The sequence below is a fragment of the Anser anser genome (assembly GCF_964211835.1).
Source record: "Anser anser genome assembly, chromosome: 21".
NCBI lineage: Eukaryota > Metazoa > Chordata > Aves > Anseriformes > Anatidae > Anser > Anser anser.
In genome coordinates, this window is record NC_139742.1 from 8,085,083 (window position 1) to 8,106,117 (window position 21,035).

Below are 21,035 nucleotides of genomic sequence, written 5' to 3' on the forward strand. Positions count from 1 at the left end.
GTTACCTTATTTGACCATTTGTAGGCTTGCAGAAGTTGGCTGTAAAGAGGTGTTTTGTCCTGAACAGGATCTAGGCTCAACAGTCCGCTGTTGTGCAAGGGATGGTTCTCAGACGGTTTACCAACCAGATTGCTCAGACGCTCCAGCTCACTGAAAGAAAATACAACAGCATTTTCTAAAGTCAGACCTGGAGATATGTGTATCTAAGATGTGCAGTCCTTCTACAGAGACAGCAATCATGTCTACACTCTATTTTAGTATCTGCATGCTTTAAATATCTGTCCAATTTGATTAAAAAAGAAACAACTTAACCACTGCCATTATCCAAAAAGTTTTAAGTGGCCTGTTAGTCATTAAACTGATTGTTAAGCAGAGAAAGTACAAGTCAGGAGTCTTTGTAAGACAGAAAGGAAAGAGTCAAACTATGGTGTGTCCTGTTTACAAACACTTCGAGAACTCAAGCCATCTTCTGAGCAAAGCACACCCTCAGAAGCTACAAAATTCTGGCTAGAAGCACTGGCTGCGATGCTATGGACAACAGGAGAATTATCAAGCAGGCAGGTGTCTTGTAATTTCCGTAATGCACTAGAAATTAACATTGTCCTCATGTAAATATACATGTGAACTGGCATTAGTCCTAATCCTGGAGATGGTCCTGCAGAGTTTGTGGCTGTTCTAATGCATTCCAAGTTGTCAGGGCAAGGAAGCATCTTCTGTTTTCCATGAGCAACCTGTACGTCTGGAGACGTGTACGAAATACCCAACTAAAGCTTAATAAGCACCATTTTTCCATGAAAAAAAGATCAGTGTGAAAATGATCTATTATTACTTCATATCTCATTTGTCAAACACTACATTTAATAATAACAAGAGTTAGGCAATGTTAAAAACTTGCATTAATCAGCTGTAGAAGAAAGACTGGCTACTTCGCACAGATATAAAATGCAGTTTTTCAAATGACATGACTAATCAGGTGCCTCTCCTCATGACTCGTGAATGTCAAATCCCACTCTGATTGAACTTCAGACCTTGCACTAAATCAAGAGCAGGATTCAGTCCCTTAAAAGTGTGACTAATGGAAATGTCTGTGAAGAAAAATCCCAAATATCTCTGTTTGCATTTAATGAAGGTTATGAAAATAAACATCAATGACCAAGGAACTAACCATTAAGAAACTTCTATGCTTTCCTATCACAAAACTCTTCTCTGTTAATCATTATTCCCTCAAGCTTCCATGGCCTACACTAAGTCTCTTGTGCTTTGACCACTCATGAATATACTTAGCATTTGTTGACACAACCATACAACAAATGTGAATAGACAAGACAATGAAGAATTTGCTGAACAAGGATTCCAGTCAATACTTTCATGACTCAAGCCAAAATCCACTGGTAGCATTAACTTCAGTACACGTTGGAGTGTTCACTTGCTACTCAACACCAATACTTCCCAAAATCAAAACAGAATTATCTAATAATAAGATGCTACATGAATGATATTATTTTTGAGAAGTTACGTTTCAGAAAAAAAAAATAAAAAAATACATCAAAATATCACAAACATGATCTAGCGGAATCAGGGAAGAAATGGCACCAAGTACTGATCAACATATCCATTAATGCTCTGGAAAACAGGGTGAAAAAGGAACTGGTAAAGCTTTATGATGGAACTATTCTCATGTAGGGTGCTAGGGACAAGACTAACTGCAAAGAGTTGCTGAAGAACTTCTCAGCACCAAAACACTGGATGATAAACTGCAACCTAAAGAAGTGTAACATAGCGCACATGAGAAAAGAGGTCAGAGACTACTTTGGGAATGAGACTTTGGGGTTAGACTATACAGTCCTTTAAAAAGCCACTGAAAGAAACAAGAAGGATGACCAATGGGATAGTACAGCTTCCATGTTGAGAACAACAAAGCCTCATCAGCTTGGAAACCATAAAAAACAAAGGGACACGACTTAAGTCTATAAAGCTGTGTACAGCATCATTCACAAAAATGATTATTTACCTTCTGTCTGAATAGAAAGGAACAAACAGGGAAGAGATTATACATATCATCAACTATTACAAACTACAAAATCAGGAAAGCCAATTAGCCAAAAACTGGCCCTTTTCGGAGTGACCAAAGGGGTCACTCCGTGCTGGGACACGTCCCTGACACGTCCCTGACAGCGCCGCTGGCTCCACCGGGACGCACCGGCCCCAGCACACCCGGGAGGACCCAGCAGGGCCGCAGTTACCAGCAGCCTCAACAGTTGATTTCACCTCTGTGAAGTGCACCAGCCTGTACTAAATAATCATATTTATACAAACTTTCCAACCTTTCAAGTTTTGGTAACACACTCCAGCCACTTGGATGCTGATGATTATTCAGAGCCTAAGAAGCGATTATTATTATTATTTTAAAACAAAAAACTTCGGAAAAACAGAGACCAATCCCCCTGCAACCAAAAACCATCCAGCTAGCCCCTAGAGCGCCCCAGCCACTTATTCACAAGCCAAACATTTGAGCAAGGCTCATCCCTCTGGAGCCTCCAGGAGGGAATGTCACAGAGAGGCAGCACCCAGGGAGGCACGGAGCGGGGCACTTTCGCGTTTAGCCGTCCCAAACCTCCTCCGGGAGCCGAGGGGACCCCGGGACCCCTCTCCCCTCCCGGCCACCCCCGGCTGCGGTGAGCGGCGAAGCCCCTCCGAGGGCCGGCTGCTCACCCCAGGTCGCGGCTGACGGAGTGCAGGCTCTCCTGGAAGGCGGCCACGAAGCCCTTCTCGCGGCCCTCCAGCGTCTCCTTGTTCCGCATGCCATCCTTCAGGCAGTCGAAGACCCTTGTCACGCTGGAGCGCAGCGCCTGGATAGCGGCGATAGCCTGGGAGAAAGCCTCCAGGTTCACCCCGGGGCTCAGCACCCCGTCCGCCATCTTAGCCCGGGCCCGGCCGGCCTCCCTCCGCTCCGGAGCGTGGCGAGGCCGCGGCGGCACGGAGCAGCCTGGGAAATGTAGTCCGAGGGCCGTGCTGCCCTCCGGCGCCTCCCTCAGCTTTTTTAATTTGTTTTTGTCGCCTTTTCGTAACGTCAGGGGTTTCTTCTGTAAGGGGGGGTTTGCTTCTCGCAAACCGTGCCCGCCTTGTGTGAACGAAGAAACTGAGGAAATGTCTGCCCGGCCCTGGGGCAAAAGAAGTGAGCACTGGCGTGTGCAGCTCTGACATACCTGTCTCCTTCCTCAAAATGTTATTTTTTTCCAGTCAAGTGTCCTCTCTCCTTCTATTTTCCCATGCTTTGCATCATTCGCTGCTAGTAGTATCCTAGCTACCTCAGGAGCTGGGGTGTATTCCCCTCCTTTTGATGTACCGTATGGATTTTTGCAGGCGTTCAGACAGAAATAAAATCATTTAAAATAGAAAGGAAGCCCCCCGTCCTTCTGCAACAACTGTGCTTAGTTTTAAGCTGGCAAGAATGTTTCTTGTGCTCATGGGCACAATGAAGTTTTTAAGGTTGGGGCCTGTGTTATGACAACAGGGTGAGACCCAGACTCAATTATCAAATGTTTGCCAAGCACTGTGGAGTTTGAAAGTGCTGTCATAATGTCAAGTATTACTGGTTTGATTGTGTAGGAGCTGATTATGTTTCTGATCCTACCACCAGCTCTTTTTCACCCTTCAAGTGCAGCAAAAATAAATAAAGCTAAAATAAGAGAAGCGCTGCGCAGGCCAGTAGTCACTCCACACAGAGTAAACTGAAGCGCCAGGATGTTTTGTTTTTTTTTTTTCCAGTTTCTAAAATAAATAACAACCTCTTTCATTCAGGTATTAATTAAATTCAGTAAGCACAATTCACACAGATCCTTTACTCGGGGATGCTTTTTTTAATATTTAAAATGGAAATGAGTATGACAAGGAACGGCAGATGTGTCACTGGCCAAGCGAAGCGAGGCTTTGCTCTCCACTCAGTGACACTTTTCTGTCTATCATGCAGCAGATTCTGAAAATTGCATCTGATCAAATAAATGTTCTCAGACAACATACAAGGTATTGATTACTGACACCCTATTACTTAGCATAAAGATTGGGAAAATGAAAAGGCTGCATTTCCACCACTCGGATCTTGATAATGCTTTTCTATCTAGGCACAGAGGTAAAGCAGCACTGGAAGCAATACGGTCTGAAGCAATATAGTTCAGCCTACCTAAACAGTGAAATGTATAGTGTTGTACTGCAGAGAATCAGCAGTGGACTGAACACACTTAGAAAGGCAAATGCAAACAAGATAGGAATAGTTTGTTCTTTATGCAAAAAAGTACTGCATCAGGGAACAGCAGCCAGAGGCAGAAAGGACAGGACTATCTCAGCCAGAGCAGTAATGAGGGGCCAAGTTCTCCTGAATAGGCAACGGGCAATTCAGAGCAGTTGGAACTCCCTTGGCTCTGCAAGGGGTTAAGGCAGACTCCACTTCCACACCAAAAGGTAATGGCTAAAGTTGAGAGCGGTTCCTCTTATTACTCCTCCCCCTGTTTGCCACATATAGGAGGAAAAGACTGCATAGTTTTGTGTGTTCATTTGTAGGGAATGCCCTGCCTAAGTTGATCACTTCTTTCTTGTGAGAAATATTGCTTAAGCAGCATCTTGTCCAAACCATGGCAGTATGCTAGTTTTATCTTCACTACAAGTATATCCTAAGTTGTCATTATGGATATAAGGTACAGGAAACCACCATATCTCCAAGGTAAAAAAGAACTCCTGATTTAAAAAACAAAACCAAAAACTTTTAGCCTTATAATCACTGGTAAAAAATTAAAAAGAATCCAATTTATGTTCAAAACTTGCAAAATTCTTTACTATCTGACAGCTGTTGAGTGGGCTTTGCAAAATGATTTGGGTGGCCCAACATGGACACATATCCACATCTGAGAAAGCACCAGAACTGACATCTTTTCAACATCTCCACCAGAAGCTCAAGGACCCAGTGATCTCCCTCCAAAAAAAATTCACATTTAAAGCATACGGGTTATATCCACATTGCACAACGCAGTGTCATGTAGAGATGCAAACAGCAGCTGCAGTCCTGGAAGCAGTCTGCTCTGTTAGTTCTGCGTTCTGACCAGACTAATTCACCCTGCCTCTCAGCATTGCTAATTAGCTTTGGCAGACCACTATGCTAACACGGTTACACTTCAACTAGCCCAGTTATCCGCACACACTGCTGCATTGTGCCATGTAGATAGGGTAAGAGAAGGAATAGAGACGACTGCACTGAACTGCCAATTCTGGATCTGTTTTGTGGCTAAAGACAGAATTTCATTTTGGGTGCTGTCAGTCTCATAACATTCATAAGCTCTGAACTCACTTGGAGTGAAAGGGTGAGGAGGCGGGAGGGAAGAAGTAACAATCCAAAGTGGCATCACATGCAGCTTGACAAAAGAAGTACAGTTCTCTCCCAAAGCAGGAACTTGACTGGGGAGCATGTAATTAAGATGAACCTTTCACAGCAAAGTACGTTATGGTACTCCAATTGCAGCTACTAAGAACTAAGCGGGCTGTAATTAATCAGCAACACCAAAGAAAAGGGATGCTTTCAGAATCCTTGCAGAGATACTGTAAACAATTTGTTAGGGAAGAATGTACCCAATTAGAAATGCATTCTCATTTAAAAGAAATTAATTTTGTTGTCAGGAGACAAAACTAATGGTGACTATTGGGTTTCCTAGCAAGTGCAGATAATCTCTCATGAAATGCTTGGATAGGACTCAGCATTTGCAATAAATGATGTCATAAGACACGATCTTCATCTTCCTTTGAAGTAGATAAATGCTGATATTTATTCTGTGGCAAGCTGGACTGATAATCATCAGCAGGGCCTCTTCGTTTCTCCATGCTTCATTGCTACAATGTTGACAAGAGCTCAGATAAATCTAATAAACTGATGTGGGGTTTTTGTTCAAATAATGGTGAGGCTCAATAATGCAATTAGTAAAATAGTCTTACTATTTTTACATTAATTTCTTTCAGGTATTCAGTCTTCAGTTTGCCACAGAGTTTACTACACAATGCATCATTGGAACAGAGAAGAAGCTGTGGGGTTATCAACTCATGTGTGAGGCTTCTGCCAAGAGAGGGGAATGCATCCTGCCTCCTTTTAGACAGTGTTGGAATGGCAAGGCATTTTCAGATGTGGGGGAGCCTTGATCTTCAGTGCTATTTCTTTCCTATTGTTCCCTGAATCAGAATCTCCCACTATATCCAACAACAGTGAGCGAAAATCTTATCTGAACATTTTTGCCAGAAGAAACAGTGAAATAATGAACTGAGCTGACAATGATGTAGTTATCATCAGATTTCCTGTAGGATGAATGGAGTTAGCTTAGCATTGTTTCAGGCTCTCAGGAGACTTGGCTCCTATTAGAAATGATCTTTCCTCACAACATAGTATGTGGAAAACAGACCTGGAGGCCTTCCAGTCGCCTTAAGGGTCACTATAATTGTAAGAACTACAATTTTTGGAGGGCTATTCAGTTTCTTATCCAGTGTCCAGTTTTGGTTTGTGGTTATAAAGTGTCCACATCACACACAAAAAATTCAGCATGGAACAGATTTGTCTGCAGAGCCACTAAGGACTGGATGGATTATGACTCTCAAATTCCCTTGTGCCTGATGAAACTGGCACCCTTGATATCAGTTTTAAGATAATTCAGAGAGATTTGCTGTTATGCTGTGCTGCTTCTGGAGTTTCAGTCTCTGGGGAAGTCAATCCAACACCTTATCCCAGCACTGAATTTGCATGAGAAGTGTAAAGCAAAATACAAAAAGTAAACCGTACCCAGCAAAACTCATGGTGTATTTTATGCATGCGGAAATTCTGTCCCAAAATATGTCAAATTTTACTTGCAAAAATAAAAGGCTGCTGTTTTATTCTGTATGTGTGCAATCTGCAGAGAATTATACTCAGCCACTTCTTTTCTTTAAACATTCAGTGATCAAGTATGGAGTCTGATGTAAAACCGAATGGGAAGAAACTATCATTATTTAAAGGCTACATAACTGCTTAAAATTAGAGTTGCGAAGGCATCAAAAATACCAGAAATCACAGATGGTTTGCAGACAAATTCACATTGCATTTAGTCCACTCAACATCTAAAAAAAAACCTATGCTTTTGCCTTGCTTTTCAGTCTAACTGTTGATGCTTGCTCAAAACATACTTCTTTCTTTAAATTAGGCTTTGAGTCATGTTCTGTTGCCCTATACATTCAGATCCTAGTCACTTTGAAAAATCTGCACAAGTACATGTATTTATAAGTTATGTGGTTAAAATTTAATGTATTTTGCACATTTTCAAAATGACAACTATCCTGAGCAGGTTAAATAAGACATTAGCAGGGAACGAAATAGTAGCAGGAACAGAGAAGTAGTTCTGCAATATGCAAGTGGCTGAGACAGAATGACCCAGTTACTGCTGCTTGTTTGTATTGATGATTCTGCAGTATTAGAATCAGTTAAACGTGTTTCCCCTACCCAAGGACTGCAGGATCAGGCTTTTACATCATTCTGGGGTGGTCCTTTATTGTATAAATTAACTAGTCAAAACCCATTTACCATTTTTTTTTATTCCCGGGCTGTATTTTTGAATGCTCTGTCTTGTGCCTTGGGTTTTCTGTCTGACACTGGTTCGCTCTGGGGAAAATTCCACTTCCCTTGTCACGAAGGGCCAGGATTTGGCACAATCATTTCAGCGTCACTGCCTAGCAGCAGTCAGCAGATTTTGGATGCTTCAATTCTACTCCTTACCAGTTTCTTGCAGAGTTAGGGTTTTGCAACAGGCAAGGAGAAGCTTGAAACATGATGTTTATTCAGTGCATGATTGGGCACATCCACGAGCTATTGCTCTTTATTGAACAGGCACATGAAAGTTTTAAATGGCTGTGTATCTGCTTTCGTGACAGTAAATATAATGGAATTCGTTGTACAATATATGGTGGTGCTTCTTGGCAGGGGCAAACATGCAGCTTAAGAAAGTAGAGGTTGGTTTTCCCCTGTCTCTTTAAAAAACCTGACATGGGAACAACCACTGAGACAAGTTCAAAATGTTCTAAACATTCTGATTGGTAAATACTACTTGAGAAAAGCCTGCAAGGACAATAAGACTTGATATGAACCAGATTCAGGCACAATTTTTGCAGTCTTCAGCTTTGTTCCTCCTAAATATGATCAGAGTGTGCCAAGCAACCATCCTGCCTAACTCCAGAGCTTAGCTTTCTCCATTCCACCAGCCACTTGCCAAGAGCCTTTTGCTCCAGGACTTCTAACAAAAGCCAAGCTACTTCTCCTGACTCTTTACCCTAATTAAACTACTTGATGCCTTTCATAATCACCTCTCCATAAACCAGTCAATCTCAGCAGGATTTTTAACAGATGAAACTGGGCTGATCTCCCTTTAAAGCATCAGCCATCCTGCAGCAGCAAGGTCTTATTCTTTACTCTTTCGCTTTTCTCGTATGCCTTCATTTTCCAGCTATAACAGAGAGAGGCCAACAACAAAGATAACTATAGTCAAATATGCTCAAGGCTGAATGAGAGCATGGAAACATGCAGTTTCCAGACAAGTCAAGCAGTTCTAGCTACTTCATAGATCAGATTTGCTTTCAAGCTGTTTCACACTGTATTGTTCATCAACCCATTAAGAAGGACAGACAACCATGCTTTTTAACAGAAATCCAGACAAAATAGGCAGAATAAATTAAAGCTGTGGGATATTCAGAACTTCAGTATTTCAGGAATTCAGGACTTCATCTTGACCTTTATTAAACGAAGTATCAGAGCCAAACTTTAAGTAGATACAAAGGGACTTTTAAATCAATAAGCCTTTCTACAGTCCTGCTGCATGCCTGAAGACTCAGCTTCTGGAATCTGTAGGGCAGCTAAACTGAACTCCATTTACAGAGTGTGCAACCAAAAGGCCCTTTCCTCTGGAGTGGGCTCCATGCGGAAAGCACAGCTCTGAAAACTGTGTAGAGCATCCAGAAGTCACTGCTGCACTCTCTGTGTTAGCAGGACACAATTGGCATTGCTCAAATCGCCACCGGACTGGATTTATCCAGCAGCTGCTACCTCCCACCAACATTGCTATGGAAAAGGTCCTGTAGGAGAAAAAAAAATGGTGGTGTTCAAAGCATTCTGGAGTGTTTCTTGCTATCTCAGAATGTGGGATAAAAGGAACACCAAAACTTGGTAAAAACTTGGTAACAGTGGAGGCACCATATGACGTGGAAATAAATTGGCTTCAAATAAAACACTACCTTCATTTTGTCAGGATGGAAACACAAACATACTCACTCACTGAGGTCACATTGCTGCCAGCAGCCCCAGCACACATCTGCCCTGTGTGGGTATTGCTCCATTAGGAGCAGCAGGCCCAAAAGCAACCTGCAGGGGTGTGCACTGTAGGTGCTGGCCTGCCGCCGCACCGACACGGCAGCTAACGTCGTCCACAGGCACACGAAGGACCAGGACCGTGTGTGGCACAGCCACCAGATACAGAGCAAGTTGGATTTTTTCCCAAGGCTGTTATCTGAAAAAGACTTTGCTTTATACTTGGGCCAATATGGTAAGCTGTCCAGTTAGCTCAAGAAAAGGTCAGAGGCATTTTAAAGTGAAGAAAGGCCATCTCTGGCAGCTGTATCCAATTCAGAGAGATATATTATTCCCAAAGGAACATGAGAAGTAAAATCCTTATGTACTTTATTCCTGAATATTCCATTTACAGCTACCTTGGTGCATTCATTATGTGAAATTGAGCTATGTTTTCAAGCAGAATAATGCCAGTCCTTCCTAAAATGAGACAGACATTGTCTAAACAGACAATCACTTCTGGAATTTGCAGGTCTAATTTCATACTTTAGTATTTAAGGTCTCCAAAAAAGTGATATCCATCTTCCATCTTAAAAAAAAAAAAAAAGGAAAGAAACAAAGAAAGAAAAAAAAAGACAGAAAAAAGATTTTCCTTCTATCTAGAGATTATTTAGTGCTCTGTTATTGACACTGCTTCTATTGAAAGATTTAAAGATAAAAATGCAGTGTATTCAAGTAGTGATCATTTTTCATCGTCACTTACTGACATTACAGCCTGTAGTCAATTGCAGCTGATTTATCTTTTCTGATATTGATCGCGTGTGGGGCTGAGCTCTTTGCAGGTACCTGGCTGTATCTATTCTGAACTGCATCGAGAAATGCAAAAGGAGTGGACAAGAGCAGTGTCAAGCAAACTTGTTTTCATTCTAAAACTGTTTAATTATTTCCTCTTAAGTGGTGAGATAAACTGCTAGAAGATAATTTTCTTATGGACACCAGGCATTTCCTGCCAGAAGAAGGGAATAGCATGCGAAAGCAATTTCCCTGTGCTCAGCCTACGAAGTGTTACGGGAACTGGGTTCAAGACACCAGATGTGAAAGAAAATTTCAGGTGTCGAAGGGACAGATCTTTTGTGAAAAGTGCCACTCCGGTCCCAAACCTCCTATAACTTTCTGTGGAGAATCTTCATGTATACTCATGAAGATTCTCATCACATCATGGAAAGACTCCCATCACTTTTTGGAGTGAAGAAGAATGGAAAGTATTATCCCAAGGGTTTGGAACTCTCCAGTTCCAAAACTCCCTGTACAATTCTTATACATAAGGAAGAAGAATTAATTCCGGTCACCTTCTGAGTTTAGAGTGAAGCTGAGGATTAAAATACAAACAAACAAAACATTTGGATGTGAGGCAGAACCTGCTTGTTCTCAAACAGCACAATATTGGATCCCAGACTCCTGTCTCAAACACATCTACTATTTTAAACAGAGCCAGACTTCTATATATGCTCGTCTTCACTTAAGCCAAATACATCGGTAAGTGCTGATACAGAGGCTGTGAATCTGATGGCTGAATAATGCTTGCGGGAATCCTTAAGAGACCAAGAAAGCTTTCTCTAGAAACTGTCATGCACCACCCTGATGGATCACAGCTCACAAACCATAAATGTGCTTAATGTGGGGAGCAGTCAGGACTGGGTCTCCAGCTTCCTATAGCACTTGCTCTGTTACGGAGTTAAAATGTGCATTTGTGCTTGTTTCTCTTACCAGAAACAAGCTGAAATGTGACCCAGACACCTTTAAAGCTTCTATATATCATGTGTAAGTTTAAAATATAGGGGCTGGAAAAGAAGCATGCAAAGAACTTCAGTGAATGAACAGACCATGGCACCTCAGGGCTATTTACAGCTTTCTCATCCAAGTGATGCCAATGGTCTAGTGCTTTGTGTACTCGTTAGAATACTGCTAGCTGGTAACGAAAGCACAGAAATGCTGTTTCTTTGATTCCCTCCTCCTATTATATTTCTTCTTGAGACCTTTGTTAACTACCTTGTAGCAAAAGCTGAAGCAAAGAAGGGCTTAACAAAATTGCAAGAACAAAGGACCTTCTTAGGTCATCAGAAACTTCACCTTCATGGCAAGGTGTTAACAACTGCATATCCAATAAAGGAAGCACAACCTATCGGAGCAACAGCACATGTTGTCATTCATCTCAAAGCTGTTCATTCCAGAATTGCAGTAGACCTTCATATCACTGTCATTTATCCACACTCCCCACTGTGGCTTTCCTTTTTGATTCCCTTTTTGAGTATTGCCTATAAAGCCTAAAGATTAGGAAAGGGAAAGGCAAGCACTAGCCATTTCCTGGACAAGAAAACCTATTTTATTCCTTGTGCCTCCTGCTTATTCCTTCCACTGCTGCTGGGCAGACCTGGCAGATTAATTCATCCAACAGCAAACACTTTAACTTGTCTGCAGGAACTACCTTAAGATGAAAACTCACGTACTTTATTCGAGAGGCAGTAACTTAACCAAAACCAAGCGAGCTAAACAACTAAAACACATGTGCAGATGTTCACCCCAAGCATGATCTTCACTTGTTCTCACCTTTCTCTCCTTCCCTGGTAATCATGTGCTACTGAGGTTCCTTTTCTAATCACTCTATTAAAGACTTCCTTCTCATACAGCGGCTTTATCTTTTCACATTCCTCTGCAGCAAGCTCTGACTTCCTTGTCCTTTCGTGATCCAAAGCCTTTTGATTAATCATCTCTTACCAGGTTTATCAATCTGTTCTCAAGCCCGTACAAGGGAACATACACGTTCAACAGAGATTTCCTCTATAACTTTATCTGCTACACTATTTTGGAGAACTGTTTCAAACTGTGCCAGCTAACTCTTGCTATTTGCAGACATGGGAGATGGGATTCTGAACCGCGAAGAATTGCCAAGGTAGCTATATGAGTATAGTAGCAAAAGGACATTTCTTCTACTGTAACTTATTCTGGTTCAAATAAACTTTACTAGCAGAAGGACTTCCACTGCCTCAGCAGAAGGGTTTTGTTGATAGGACATCAGTTTTACCCCTGGCATTGCAAACCAATACAGCAATGATAGCGCAACTTTCGACCAGGAGGAGTTGTTTTCTCCTCAGTATTCACAGCTGCCAAAACAGGAATATGATCACTGTCTTCAAGAATAAAAAGTAGCTTAATTCTGTCTCCAAAAATAACCTGCACTTTTGATCCATTCCCAATTCTTTTTCTTGCAGGGCTCTCCTGCACAGATAACAACATTAAACAAATTAGCAAATTACTCCCTCTGCAAGAGCCAGGTCATATTTCACCATTAGAGAAGGAGTCTGATTTTTGCTTGGGTGAAAATAAATCCACAATAATAGTATTTGCTATCATTCATGTCTCAACATTTCCCCTCAAAATAATGTTTCATTTTGTTACATTTAATGCTTCAGCATTCCATCTTAAAATAATGCCAATAATTACAAACTGTTTTATTTTAGGCACTATTCTCCAGGAGTGACAGAAGCACACAGATTGAAAATGTTGCTGAAAGGACTGCTAGAAGATTAAAAAAAGAAAAAAAAAAAGAAAAAAAAAGAAAAAAGAAAAGCACATCTAAGCTTTGCCTAAGTGACAAAAAGGAAAATGATGCTGTTTGGACACAGTAGCAGCAAGGACATACAAAAGTTTCTTATTTTTATCATTTGCTTAAAATCCAAACTGGGTTCTCTTGTAGTAGTCTAAACTCTAAGTTTTGTGAGTTAATGGTGTCGTATTTTGGCCCTTGTAGGATGTTATAGTGTAATATTGAAATGAAGCACCATTCTCTGATGTCTACAACCTGGTGTGCCTCTCTAGTTGTCATACCTGATTCTAGACAGAAGAAACCCAATAAAGCGTATTGATCCAGTTCTGTCTGATATGTCACTTAAAAATAGTCCTTCATATGTAAACGAAAACCTATGCAGACAAAAAAAAAGTTCAAAAAACTTCCTCTACTTCGAGCTTAAAGCTCTTGCTATTGCTATATAATGAGAATATTTTTATAAGTTTTATGAGCTCTTATCACTGACCTATTCATTTTCTAATGCCTGAAAATTTACAGATATTCTCTTGGCCATTGAATAAGAAAGCAAAGCCTTTTACAAGCCTATTAGGAAAACAATATTTACAACAAAGCACCAAGGAAAATCCTCCCATTAAATTTTACAGCAATTTCCGTGGAAGAGTCCTTTCTACTGAGAACAGCTGGACTTAATTGCAAATGAGCCGACTGAAGGAAGTACATCTGATTGCAGATGTAATAAAATTCATGCTTGACACCTTAATTTTTTTAATATATATTGGCCACCATCAAATCCCTGCACTTGCTGGTTTGCAGGCTAAAGCTATCAAAGTTCTGGCAGGAGAATAGACAGGGAACGGAAAAGCTTGTGGAGTCCTTCAAAGCTTGGTGCTTAAGACACAGCTTTTTAATGCTATTGATTCCTAACAATCGATATTTTTTTCAATAAGAAAGTCTCATATTACCCCTTTTCCCAACCACCCTTCACAATGAACTTAGTTAGGATGAAAAAGCACTTAATGGCTTGCTTTTGTGGTCTTTTTTTTTTTTTCATGTTCATTGCAGTCTCTTTTTTCTTACAAAATTCACCTCCCCCAGCCCTGCTGGCTGATACTACATTGTTCTGAAGCGTTAGGCCAGATTTTCTCCAGTGTAACAACCTCCTATCGGGTTATAATTTGACCCACAAAAGCCAATTTCTTTGAAATTAATGAAATTGCAACCACATCAACCTATTGGTTATTTGCCTTAATAGGTTATTTGCTTAAAATCTACCATAAAAAGCAAAGACTCCATTTTTTTCCTCTTTCCTGTTGCATTTCTGTTAATAAATTAGCTAATGAGCCTAATGAGCATAATGAACAAAGTTTTTAGGTACATTTTTGCTATTAAATTTGAATCAAAGTAATCATTTCTGTTGGGAGTCTTGTATGACTTTTCAAAAAGCACAGCTGGTTGTCTGCTCTTGGAAAACGCAGTCCTCTTGCACCACAAGAATATGAAACTTTGCTTAGAGACAGACCAGAAGGACTAAGAATTGTGATTGCTACCACCTAACGTTGCCTAAGTACCGAGTTTCACTGCTGACTAATTGCAGGAAAATTGTTTCTGCTGGAATCTATATGGAGTGAACAGCAGCAACAGTGTTTTCCTGTAGAGCAATGAGTTTAACGAGGATGGAATAAGCACTAAAACCCGCCTGATTCCTCCTGCAGTACAAGTATGTAATCCCCTTGCCTCTTCGGTCTGGGATTTGAGACAGTGGGATTTTCATCCAGGTCTCAACCTCACCTAATGCTCTGCTGAAGAAAACATCCGGATAGTTTTCTTATATTCTCCTGCCTCTTAACCTAACAGGATTATTCCTGGACAGAAACATTTCTTTGTAGTTCTCTTTCATCGATGTATTGTGAGCTGAAACTCATAATCAAGGCTCATTACAAATCAAAGCTTTTTTATTTTTTTTTTCAGAGTAACACTGTGATATCCCAACACTTAAAAAATATCCTGCTGCTCACCGATATCTAATCTAGCACGATGTTAATAAGAGCTTCGTATAGAGGATATTGCAGAATCTATAACAAGCTTCATTTTTTTGAAAAGAGAAACATTCCCTGCTTGCTTATTTAAGTGGCTGTTTAACTAGGCCTACCGAACATTGCAGATATACACACAAATGCGTTTTAATCAACCACAAAAACACTCTGTAGCATAAGTAGCTATGCAGTTATGCCCACAAGAGTACAGGTAAGTAGTGTAGTAAATATTTGATAAACTATTGTTACATGGGATGGTAAACATAAATATTTAGTGTAATATTTATTTACATTTATATCCTATGTTTAGAGTAATATTATGTCTAAAGATAAGCATACATTCAAATGTTTGGTCTAGTAATAATACTTACAGACATGCTTAGGTAAGATATTTAATACAGTGTCATGATGCAGGCAAGAAAAAGAAAGGATTAGCTTATAAAATATAAGACACATGCAAATATATACAAATTTAGTTTTCTTTGTAATTTCACAGTGAGAAATAAATACAATAGAAATATCACCATCTCTTTGCAAGAAGGTGTATGTTGGGCTTTTAATACATGACCTTTCAGTTTGTAAGGAATGACCTTGGGGGATGCATTACAAAATGCTGGACTGGCATTGGGGCAGCTTTGCAAGGAACACAGCATGGAGTGCAAATATCACTCCCCCCCGGTGTTGCCCCAAGCACAGGCAGATTTCTTGCCTTTCTTATAAAGTGGAATTTTTGGTGATTCTTTAGAGAAATTCAGGATGCAATCACTGCAAAGAGAGGTTTCTTAACAAAAGCACTAGGAATGCATTAGGTCCCTAGCAGGACTGCGACTCGTCTTCTGTAAGGCTGTCTTTTTCCTCCATCCTGAAATAGAGGTGGCGTGCAGTTTGACACATTAATATTTATTACAGCTTGCAGTGCAGCAATAGTCCTATATCAGAGCTGACTCTATTATAGAAAAGACCTGCATTATAGCAAGAGGTGGCCCTTTACAGGGATTTGCTTTTTCTGCTTGATAACACATTTTGGACTACAGAGTCTCTATATACATTGAAAACTCCTTTTACAGCTACATTGCATTTATGATGACAGACAGCCTATATCTCCTGCTGAGGGCCCATCCAAATAATTCCTTGAGTTCTGTTTTTTTATTTTATTTTTTAATGAATTAAATGAGATTTCTTGCAGAAGATCTCTCTCTGTATGTATGTACAGGCTTGAGTAGCGTTTAGCCCCCTTTATTTTGGACCCCTGACCAAAGCCACAATGCCAGCTTGACAGGAATATTTTCTGACAAAGTAGAGAAGTCATCTTTGGAAGACCAGTAAAGCAATCAAAAGCATTTAATCTGTAATTCACGGGCTTAAATACGGCCCACGTTACCCAGGTCTGCTTTCACAACCACTCCACAACGACCTTAGTGAGATGTGGCATGGCACTAGTTCCGGTCCTAATGGATACTAACAGTCTGTTTTACAAAAAATAAACAGCCTCTGTTAATATCTCTGCCAGAAAGACCTATGCACTGTGTTGGGTTTTGTTGCCTTTTTTTTTTTTTTTCTTAGCACGCAGTGCCTTTTTAACAATATGCCTGCTGAATATTAACCACCCTAATGATCCCAGTGCAGCTCCCTAGTATTGCTGCTTCCTTTAGTGCTAGCTGAAGTGATTTTCTGCCTTTGTAGCAATTTCAGCAGAGGCCAAGGACTGGCAGAACTACTGCAGCTGAGCAACCTTCCTCTTCTTTGCTGTCAGCTCAAAGCCATGCAACACTTCTGATGCACAGGGTGGGAAACTTTGTTTGCTATTTTACCTTATTGATCCTAATTCCACAGCATTTATGCCTTTGTAGCTGGGCTCTGCTCAGCCATGCACTACACAAACACGGGGCAAAGAGATGCTCAGTCCTTACTGAGTTTCTGAGAGTTAAGGACTTGCTTATTTGATCTCCTCTGGATGCAGTTGGGCTGGCTGCCGTGTTTGGATGCCCATGCATCACATGCAAAACTGCTGCCTTGGTACCAAATCCAAAATCTTGCTTGTGGAGATGAGCAATGAGAAGGAACCACTTTAATCTGCCAGCTTCCTGGGTGAATTAGTTATTGCCAGGGAGGGAATGAAACCACAATACCTTCTGTCCTGAAAAGTGAGCAAATCCAGCAGCAGAAGAGGAAGGCTGAGCACAGACACCTTGATGTGGGGTCGGTAATCGTCCTGCTCAGATTCTAACTGCACTTGGAAAAGTTAAGGAAAAGGAGAGAGAGGCAAGAAGAACTAGTGAGGAGACCAAACTGACCTCTCCAGTGTGTTTCTACCCCAGCATCTTACCCCTTGAAGCGCTGCTGTTCCTTGCACCTCACCCATCAGCAGCCGGGACATGCCGTAACACCCTGGGGCACTAATCCATCCCGGTCTCACAAAAAGGGCCCTGGCCTCTCTTCTCCATCTCGCCCCCAGCCTCCCCCCAGGCACACTTCAGTTTTCATTGAGTGACTGGTAATACTGTGCCTGACTTCATTGAGATGCTTTTAAAATCTTAGTCTTTGCTATTAGTATTGATTAGCTTTGTCCCCTTAATGGGCTATTTTTTGTCTCCTGGCCTGTTGCATCACCAGGCTATATATTACTCTTCAGGGTTCTTTGTATGGGTTCATAAATGTGAGTACAGTTGGGGACCAGCTCTGAGAAGAGATCCTGATCTTCTGGACAAAACCCACAGGAGACAATTCACCGTGAGAAAAACAGATAAACAATCTGATCACTGTGTTTTTCTGCAAAAATAAAAAATACAAATAAAAAGGAAAGAAAATGAGTAAAGGAGGAGACCAAATTGCTCTTTGACAGGGCGAGTATGAGAATTTAATAAGTTAGTGAGCCAATGTACCAATTTTTTCCCTGCAGCCATGGGTTCTCAAAAATACAAAAGCAGTAATTAATAGTTTGCACTTATATAGTATTTTTGTAGATTAACCTCTCCACAGAAAGTTCACCTAAATCTAAATGCAGCCACTTCTGGAGTAGAAAATAGTGGGAGCTTAATAATGCATGGCAATGCCATGCAAGAACTCAAGTCAGGAATATTATACGGAAATAAAAATACGGGGGCAAGGTTCAGAGTGAGAGAACTCAGTTGCTCTGGCTAGAATTGCTTTACGCAGCCCAGCTAATAACCTGCCGTACAAAGCTGCAGCTGAATTGTTAAAATATTACAAGTAGGCATTACAAGTACACTTCAGTTCCATATCTCATCTTACAGCTAGCATCTCCCAGAGCTTGGTGCCTCCAATATAACACCGCTGCATTAATCCGATATTGATTCTAAGGAAACAGAGCTTCTGAGCCACCCAAACAACGTTTTGCAGCACAGAAGGTTTCCATTGAGATCTGTCCTCAAGACACTGCCCCAGCAGCCCTGTTAGTTTGAGAGAGCAGCAAATATCACATTGCAAGGTGATGTGAGTGCAGTCCATTGATTTGATAGTCTCATCCTCATCCTCTGGGAATGTAGCCATTGCACAATTTAGCTTGGATGTCAGAGAACTACTGTAGGCAAGAGAACTGTCTCAGAAACTGATGATAATTTTCCTCTTTTTTCTGTCCCTATGAAATGCTGTTTGCTATTTCTATGCCTCATTCAAAGTCCCCCATCCCTAGCATTGTTTGGCATCCGTTGGTTGCCACGGAATAGGGATCAGCTGTCACTTTTAGCCCTCTTTGTTGGGTGCTCGTGCCTGGGGTTTGACATTCAGTTGCCTCATTCACATCAGCTCACTGATACCCCCTGCGGGGTTTGTTTAGCAGTGCCTATTATTGCAGGATGTGAGCTCTCCGGCAGCACACGCTTTGGTCCTCCTATTGCAATGAAGATGTCTTGTGACAGGTGAGGCAATAGCTGGAGATGCTGCTTGTGTACACTGAGTTCAGCTCATGAAATAGGGAGCGTACAGTACCGGGGGGAGTTCACTCGTGAGCCGACCCCAGATACTTCTTGATTGGACTTCTCTCTTGGAGGTTGCACTCTAATCAAATTAATTTGCCTGTTGGCCAGTGAGGAGTAACAGTAAATCTGAAGTCCTGAAGGCTTATGGAAACTTGCCCCCATGCAGTATATAATTTTTAAATATACAGGAGAACACAGATTTGCAAAAGAAGTTTCTCAGCTGGCAAAATAAGCTACAGCAGAGCGCAGCAAAAGGGAGAAAATAGTCTAGAGAATGCTGCAACACAGCCTGAACACAAGGGTTTTGTCTGAGAAAAGCAGTTTCTTGTAATTTTACTGCAAAGGCATTTCACTCTGAAAATGAAATCTAGACAGGATGTTACTGATGGTCCACATCTTATTTTCAATAAATGATGAACGTTCATGTCCCATGAAATATGAAAGTAGAAAGCTGCATTCTATTATATTCAGCAAAGGTTTTTTTCCCCCTTTTGTTTAAATACATTCATTATCAAAGGTATAGTGCCCTTGAGAAGCTGAGGCAGTTGCTTGTATTGCTGTGCAAGGAATTTAAGATACTTACTGAAGTTTTTACAAACGATGATGCAGAGATGTGTAGCGTGTCTTTCAAGACCCCCAATCCATCTATTCAGAGCTGACACTTAAACTGTAAAGAGACATCCTTGTCAAACTACTTACATATTGCATATACAATGAGATAGCTCTTCATTTCCAGCACACTAGTTGCAGGAGTTAGCATTTAAAGTAGAAGGGCTCTAGACCTCTTATTTCAGACTCTCGTGGCTCCATGTGCAGAAATCACATCGGCAATAATGAAAGTTCAGTATTTACATTGAATGCATAGTACATGAGGGCAAGAAAATATTCTGATGAAGAAGAATCTGGCTAGACACAATGATGTTTCCATCCTGAGCTCCAGAAGTTGTTACCATGCTAAGAGTTGCAGGGGAAGGGGGGAGGACCGAGGGGACGATACTTTTCCAGCATGCAGGTTATTCCCCTAAATCCTTTGCTCTTTGTCCTGCTGCTCTGCAGTGACACTTAGGAAAAGAAATACCTTTGTATGTACCCTGCAGCCCCACAATACGACAGACAAACAAAAAGCTATCTCAAATGGCAGGTTTCTGAAAGCCAGTAAGAATAATAAGATTCAATTCACCCCTCGGATACATACCAGTTTCTTCATCTTATTATTCCTCTTTACCTTCTACACTTTATACTTTTAACATTATTTTATTTTACTAGCAGTTTTTCTAACCTGTCCCTGTCCTGTGACACTGCTTCCTATTCCATATAATATTTTGAATGTGTTATTCTCTCAAACCTGGTTTAAAAGCAGCAATAATTACCTTTTCAGAAACTAACAGTAGTTGCTCTTAGCCAGGTTTTGCTCTCTGCTGTACAGTCAAGAGTAGCTTAAGCACCTTCTGTAGCTTACAACCCAGGAACTGGAGTAACTAGAAGTAGGTGCCGAAGCTGACAGGAAGCTTTCTCCTGCGATTACATATTTCAAAGGATAGAATACCATTGACATGTGAAGTGCATGTCAGTCATGGTGCATACTAGAAGAGCTCCATCTTTATGCCTGTTTTTTGTTTGTGTTTTTTTTTTCATAACAATTTCTCACCGGCAGCCAAATAAAATGATGGGAATAATCTGAAAATGGATGCTAAGCAATGCATTTTCTAAATCTGCTTAGTTAATGTAACTTCATTTTCATTTACTAACACCTTGCTTGTTCTTGCTACAGTTCACCAGTTAAGTAGTTCTCCCCATAAGAAAAATCTCTGTGGGTAACATGGGCATCATCTGAATTGACTATTTCACTGTCAGAAACCAGCAACGGCTCTTAGAATAACAACAACCTGGGCTGCTTTCTTACAAACCATTGTAACTATAAGCTCCAACTCCTGTAAAAAGGGTTGTCTGGTAAAGAACACCCTGGTACAGCACAGCTCTGTTTGGGAGGCAAACAGGAGTTTAAGATTTCCTTATGCCTCCACGAGATCAGTGCTTTTCCTGCAGAGCTGTTTAGAGCAGCAATGGCACGGCACAACCTTGTCTCTGTCTCAGACGGGCAGCCTCCAAAGGCTATTTCAGCAGCTGGAAATCTTTAGAGGTGC

At 41.0% G+C, this 21,035-nt stretch overlaps 1 protein-coding gene across 3 annotated transcripts in view; it reads right to left on the bottom strand.

The window, feature by feature from the left end:
* MED27 (mediator complex subunit 27) overlaps positions 1-21,035 on the bottom strand; it is a 141,076-nt gene that overhangs the window by 91,020 nt on the left and 29,021 nt on the right. The window contains exons 1-2 of one of the 3 annotated variants that reach the window (XM_083807186.1): positions 2,713-2,993; positions 6-150 (exon numbers count right to left, since the gene is read on the bottom strand). In XM_083807186.1, coding sequence (XP_083663312.1) covers positions 6-150; positions 2,713-2,918 — 351 coding nt within the window. In that variant the 5' untranslated portion in view covers positions 2,919-2,993. Of the gene's footprint in view, positions 1-5; positions 151-2,712; positions 3,000-21,035 lie in introns of those variants that run through there. The other 2 variants (XM_083807188.1, XM_083807187.1) reach the window with 2 other exon arrangements.